The sequence below is a fragment of the Topomyia yanbarensis genome, chromosome 3 (assembly GCF_030247195.1).
Source record: "Topomyia yanbarensis strain Yona2022 chromosome 3, ASM3024719v1, whole genome shotgun sequence".
In the NCBI taxonomy this organism is placed as follows: Eukaryota; Metazoa; Arthropoda; class Insecta; order Diptera; family Culicidae; genus Topomyia; species Topomyia yanbarensis.
This window is the reverse complement of record NC_080672.1, coordinates 109,257,175-109,264,245: the sequence shown is the minus strand read 5'-3', so window position 1 is coordinate 109,264,245 and position 7,071 is coordinate 109,257,175. Positions and strand designations below refer to the sequence as shown.

Here is a 7,071-nt window from a genome sequence, read left to right as displayed (position 1 = left end):
AACAAAAGAGGAATTCCACGAAGATCCGTCCGACAATCTTTAAAATCGTGACCGACCATCTTAGATTCCAATGAAACTTTACACATTTCACCGGCATGGAAGACTAAACATTCTCCACAATCAATAATATTATTTTGACTCAAGAGCAATTGTTTAAAAAGGCGTAGACATTTCTACGTGCATTAATTTCAAATTTTTGTTGTTTGATTACTTTATTTTATACAGCAAAACTTTCTGCGAATGAGTTATAGGGAATGAATATTTCTGTATGAAAAAATATACACTGAAAAAAATGTTGTCATTTGTCATAAAAATTGTGTTAAAAATTTAAATTGCAAAAACCCATTTTTTCTAATTTTTTATATTTTGTCAACAAAAATCTAAAGAGAAAAGGAACATTTTGAATATGATTGAAAGTTATAGGAAATTTTATGGGCCTTTTGAAAAACTTATTGTTGTTGATGGAGACATGCGAATACCTTATGAAAAGGTCATAAAAAACAAAATAATTGTGTTGTTAAAATAAAATTTAAAATATCTCGAGAACTACTACATTTCAGAAAATTTTTGTTATGATCATTTTGATTTAAAATGGCGTTTAGAATCATATTCAAAAATAAAATCGTATTTTTGACTGCAAATAGTATGAATTATACAAATATGTCAAAAGTCGTTGTTAGAAAAACTTTTTTATTGAAAGCTTCTCCATGATCTAAACGTACTAAAAAGTTTCCTTTACGTCTTTAAAACGATAAACATTAGATTCTTGACATTTCAATATGGGGTAACACGAATAACTTTTTAAAAAAAGGCATAATCACACGAATTAACTGTTTATGTTGGAACAAAATTCCAAATATCTCGAAAACTTTCGCATTTTGTAAGATTTTTGTTAAATGAATTTTGATTTAAAACGATACTTAGAATTATATTCTGTAAAAAATTATAGTTTTGGATGTCAATCAGTATGGAATTTTCAGACATGTATAAAGTTATCGTTAGAAAAAAAATTTACCGATAAGTTCTCCATCATACAATCGTATTCGAAATGTTCTTTTTCTCTTTAGGTTCCAACATAAACAGTTAATTCTTTTTAAAGTTATTCTTATTACCCCATCATAAAATGTCAAAAATGTTTATCGTTTTAAAGACGTGGAAGAAGCCTTTTCAATAAAAAGTTTTCCTAACAAAAATTTTTGACATACTTTTATAATTCATACTATTTGCAGAAAACGATACAATTTAATTTTTGAATTTGAAACGCCATTTAAAATCAAAATCCTCATAACAAAAAAATTTTCAAACAACTACATAGTTTAATCAACGGTCTGTTGATTATAGTTGAATAATATTTTGATAGAGCTTTTTTATTGAAAGCTTCTTCATCATCCAAATATATTGAATAAGTTTTATTTACATCTTTAAAACGACAAACATTAGATTGTTGACATTTTATGATGGGGTAACGCGAATTACTTTTAAAAAGGGCATAATTATTCGAAATAAATGTCTTTGTTAGAGAAAAATTCCGAATATCTCGGTAACTATCGTATTTTGAAAGATTTTTGTTAAATGTATTTTGATTTAAAATGATACATAAAATTATTCAGCTTTTTGTTGATGGCTGCGTCCCCAAATGCGCACCCCACTTTGACAATTCGTCCATCCAATGTCAATTTTGACAATTCGTCAGTGTTGTCAAATTTGGCAAATCGTCCTTCAGATTCAATTTTTTTTATCGTGGTAGGCGTTCACTTCTGCTCTCAATTAAAAATTGAGTGTCAAATAAAAAAAATGTTTTTCAGTAGTAAAACTAAACTGATTTTGGTACGGGTCCGCACAGTTATCTCCATTCAACAGCGGCACTTTGCAATTAAAATTTTTAACATAGAGTTCTATTTTTGTGAAAAATGACACAACATTGTTTTCAGTGTACATTTTTTTTCGAATAGAAGTATTCATTCCCTGTAACTCGTTCTCAGTGCTGTATAAAATACAGTAATCGAATATATCTGAAGTTAATGCACGTAGAAACGTCTACGCCCTTTTGAAAAATTTCCCTTGTTTCAAAATATTGCAATTGGCAGAGAAAATCATGGAGATTCATACACCGAACGCAACTACAAAGTTTTGTTCGAATCGAAGGTGGTCATGTTACGGGGTCGGTCGGTCCCTCTACTGCCAAACAGCTGATCGAGATGGCGAAAGCCATGAAAGTAAAGAAGGACCCAGGATTAATGCCAAACTTGTTTCTGAAAACAGCAATACAGGAGAACCCGGATATGTTGAGGAAGATCCGATAACTGAAAGCGACAGAAGCTGATGCCTGGTAAACATGGAGATCTTTCAACATATAGGTCAATAAGTCCCTTAGTACAGTCGGAAATTGTTAGAGAGGGAGAGTAATCCTGAACAGTGATTGTTGCGGTGCGAACAATCCATTTACCGCCCGCATCCGCACCGCGACGAACCCTATCGCTATTGATATGGCTGTATTTTTTGTTTAACCCTTTATAAGGCCGAGAGTTTGGGGCTATTAATTCAGAAAGAAATTTAGGTGAGTTACTGGTTATTACCTGATTAACAGTATATAACCCCTGGATTCTGAGAATATGTTAAAAAATGAGACCACAAATTTCAGACGTTCATTTATTTATTTAATTTTTTTTCTTTGTGATTTTTACTACTCATAAATTAAAATCCGAAAAAATAGTTAGTTTTTACAAATCTGCATCACCAACTTATAGGGTCTAGAGTATTTATTTCAAAATCGAGCTAATTTTATTATCCAAAAGGAAATCGCCGTACTTTTTCAAAAAACTCTTCACCAATCTGACACTTTTCATTGTATCTCAATAAAAAGTAATAAGAAGAGTTGCCAGCCTCCTAACAAGTAGATTTTATAAGATTGGAACACTTCTCACTTCACATTTCTGCCGTTATGAACGAAACGAAAAGGTAGCAATATAGTTGCCATTGCCTTATAAAGGGTTAAAGTTGAGTAACCATGAAATTAGATGCATAGAGGGACAGAGATGAATTAGGGAGCAACTTTTTTCCGTTACCACTATTGTGTGAGCAACAGCCACTAAATTTGCAACCATCTATAATCCAACACATGTCAACCGATGTTAGTGAAAACGATTTCCGAATTGGTCCAACCATGCTGCACTGCGGGTGATGGATACCTCAGTATGCAAGGTTGGAAGCGGTATCTGTAGACACAGTGATGCAAATCCTCAGAGTGGAACAAGTAAGTAAAAATCTTTTCTTAACAGGAGTAACCAGGTAAGAAGCGTTCCCTTTAACTTTTTCTATATTCCATTTAATTTTTACTTAACTAATCCGTTGACCAACATTCTAAAATTTATTTTACTGGTGACGTTTCTGCGATGTGAATCAGCTGATGCAAAAGAAGAGAGCGATGACGGAATTATGTTGCTCGATACTGACATTCGGTTCAGTGGATACTCCGTCGAATCCGCAATGGCAAATAACTGAAGTTTTCCCAATAATAAATAAACGGACAGAATACCTCCATAAACATACCAATAGTGAGCATACCTGGAAAATAACGTTTTTTCTCACTAATTGTAATGTAAAAAAAAAACTAACCACAGTATTACTTACCTTAGTAGGGTTGAAATGTCGATGGCCCACGCAAAACGGGGTCGCCATACCATGTCCCGTATGACGCGCCGAAAGGACGCACACTCCGCCACAGTAAACGACACGCCAAAACGAACAATCGTCCCATCGAGACATTCAAATTCACCCGGGAAAACGGGTACCGAGATGGTTGCGACGATGTAACGCCGTAACAACCACAGCCATAGCTCCGGGACCAGGCAGCACACTCCATTTACAAATCTGCAGTTACGATACTGCAAGCAGACGAAATCCGCTCCGGCCGTCATTCGATAGAGGGGATGGCCCAACGGAACATAATCCGTGTGGCCGAACCACATGGAGCTGGCGATAAAGCAAATATCCACGCACCATTCGGGTGCGTGGTACCGATCGGTCACTTCACTCACGATAAAATTGCGCATGATTCCTCGCGAAAAGCAAAAAAGATGGGTGGGTAATGTCTGCGACATAACCGGAGAGATGTAGAATACATAAGGAACACGTTCTTCAAATATGTTGATACTCATTAGGATTTTATTGTGACCACGACACCCCATTTCAATATTTCTGAATGAACAGAAGGTCGAGTTTGGAAAGTTTGTAACTTTCATTGTACTTAACCAAATTACACAATGTTCGCACTAATGATTCAGAAATATGATCAGGAATCTTCTGTTAGATTTGTAAGTATGTATAATTTACATGAATAAAGAAAAATTGATTTTCAGGAATCAATTATTATCTGTTCTTCCATTGGCCAGTACTACACGACTTCCTCATGCTAACAATTAATTTCATCGTTAGCCATCTCCCTCACCAAGGCCAACAACGCCAACAAAACCGGTCCTTTTCAGGACCACCATCATTTTTGTAAAGAATAATTTGAAATATTCCTCGCCCAAATCACCTTTTGTCCGAAAATTCCAATGAGTATCAACATATTTGAAGAACGTGTTCCTTATGTATTCTACATCTCTCCGGTTATGTCGCAGACATTACCCACCCATCTTTTTCAATAACAACATTCCAACAATATTTTCAAAGAATGTTGCAGATTTGAAAAGAAGGAAGGAAAAGATTTTCACAAATTTAAATTCTTTTGTCTTATTTGTTAGCGGTGATACTGGCCATGGGATGGTGGGGAACACCCACATTCGTTTGTTATGATAGTATTAGCAGCAGAAAGGAATGGAAAAGCAGTGCACGAAAACGAGCGAGAGAGGATAATTTAAATTCTCTTTCTTTCTTTCCACACATCGTATTTCTTATATAGCTTTCTGAAAATTATTTGTTATACACCATAAAATGTAAATTTCAGTTTAACTCTTATTAGAACACAATTAATTGGTCCTGTAAAGAACCGTTTATTGTTTTATTGCGGGAGCATAATTCAGACGCACTCCCCGCGGACACGGTGAGCCAGTTTAACTCTTATTAGAACGCAGATTAGTTTCTCTGTTGCCCTTTAGTTGGGGCGAAATTCTTGCAGGGCGACAGTTCCTGATCGGGTTGCGATGAGTCACCAGTAGCTGGGGCACTTTTTCCGACCGTCGTCATCGCCAACTGCTTTCCTTCGGTGGACTGGCTGCTTGCTAGCGCTTGAACGAATACGAATGATGCGAAAAACCGACCGACCAATATTCATATATGAACACACGAGAAAGCACTACTATTGCTCTCTCGCTCGTTTTCGTGCCATTCTTGTGCCTTTCCTTTCCGTTCGGCTACCAATACTAGCATAACCAAAACGAATATTCTGTCTTTCCATCGCATTCAATCTAGTGGCCAGTGCTAGCAAACTTGCATGTTCAGTTTTTCAATAACAACATTCCAACAATATTTTCAAAGAATGTTGCAGATTTGAAAAGAAGGAAGGAAAAGATTTTCACAAATTTAAATTCTTTTGTGTTATTTGTTAGCGCTGATAAAGGATATTTAGTTTGCTACTAGCAAGGAGCTGCACAAACAAATCGATTTATGTAGTTAATCAACGGAAGCTGCCAAATAGTTCAATAAAATAATTCAAATTGTAATAGCGACATGCAATTGTGGCAACACTGGCCATGGGATGGCGGGAGAATACGCACATTCGTTTTCGTTATGAAGGTATTAGCAGCAGAAAGGAATGGAAATGCAGTGCACGAAAACGAGCGAGAGAGGATAATTTAAATTCTCTTTCTTTCTTTCCACACATCGTATTTCTTATATAGCTTTCTGAAAATTATTTGTTATACACCATAAAATGTAAATTTCAGTTTAACACTTATTAGAACACAATTAATTGGTCCTGTAAAGAACCGTTTATTGTTTTATTGCGGGAGCATAATTCAGACGCACTCCCCGCGGACACGGTGAGCCAGTTTAACTCTTATTAGAACACAGATTAGTTTCTCTGTTGCCCTTTAGTTGGGGCGAAATTCTTGCAGGGCGACAGTTCCTGATCGGGTTGTGATGAGTCACCAGTAGCTGGGGCACTTTTTCCGACCGTCGTCATCGCCAACTGCTTTCCTTCGGTGGACTGGCTGCTTGCTAGTGCTTGAACTTGAACGAATACGAATGATGAGAAAAACCGACCGACAGATATTTTTATAATCGCGCTAATATGCACTACTATCACTTTCGCGCTCGTTCTCGTGCCGTGCATGAGCCTTTCCTTTCCGTCCGGCTTCTAATGGCCTAACCAAAGGAATATGCGGTCTTTCCCCCACCAACTGCTCTCGTCAAGCAACCCAATGCGAATAATCATAGGAACAAACATGTAGTGGACCTATATATAAACTTTTCATTATTTTATTGTTCGGTTGGTCTACCAAAGTGACGGCTGTGTGCGGGATGGGCTGAAAATTTTCACTTTTCCGAGTCGTTTTCGAAAGATTTTTCAAAACACAATTTTTTGTTATTAGTGCATGTTATACATACTTCAAATTTTAATACAGCATAGAGGAACATATTTTCAACAAATTGGCCTAAAAATCAAATCATTCTGTTAAGTATGATAAAAGTTATTAACGTTCAAAATCTGACGCGGCGCCGCAGCCGATATTTTGAAACGGGACCCCTATATTGAAAGCTTAAATGTATTCTACATTAAAAGATATCTAACAAGAAGTCCGCGTAAAACACAGCACAGCGCGGGATTCTTTCCAAAGTAGGTGACGCTTTTCACAACGTATATTGACCAAGGAATTTCAACAGGAAAATAAGGAGCAAAGAAACAAATAAATGAACGTATACCCTACATGTAAATAATGCAAGATAGCATTCTGATGAAGCGGTTCGCTTGCATTCGGCGACATTGTATGCATGTCTCGCCACGGGCCGTTGAGAGAAACATGAGACACTGATATTGTTTTCTTAGCTATAGGCTCACGGCAGCCAAAAATGAATTACGAATATATTGTCTATCCCGAGATAAACTAACATCTCGTCGGTTTGTTGCTA

The 7,071-nt window shown here is 36.3% G+C and overlaps 1 protein-coding gene across 1 annotated transcript; it reads right to left on the bottom strand.

Annotated features, from left to right (window-relative positions):
* Window positions 1–3,293: 3,293 nt before the first annotated feature.
* LOC131693062 (uncharacterized) lies at window positions 3,294–4,054 on the bottom strand. Its single transcript, XM_058980539.1, has 2 exons — window positions 3,631–4,054; window positions 3,294–3,564 (listed from the first exon to the last, which is right to left on the bottom strand). The coding sequence occupies exons 1-2, from the start codon at window positions 4,050–4,052 to the stop codon at window positions 3,333–3,335; spliced, it is 654 nt and encodes a 217-aa protein (XP_058836522.1). The 5' UTR covers window positions 4,053–4,054; the 3' UTR covers window positions 3,294–3,332.
* Between the last annotated feature and the right edge of the window lie 3,017 nt (window positions 4,055–7,071).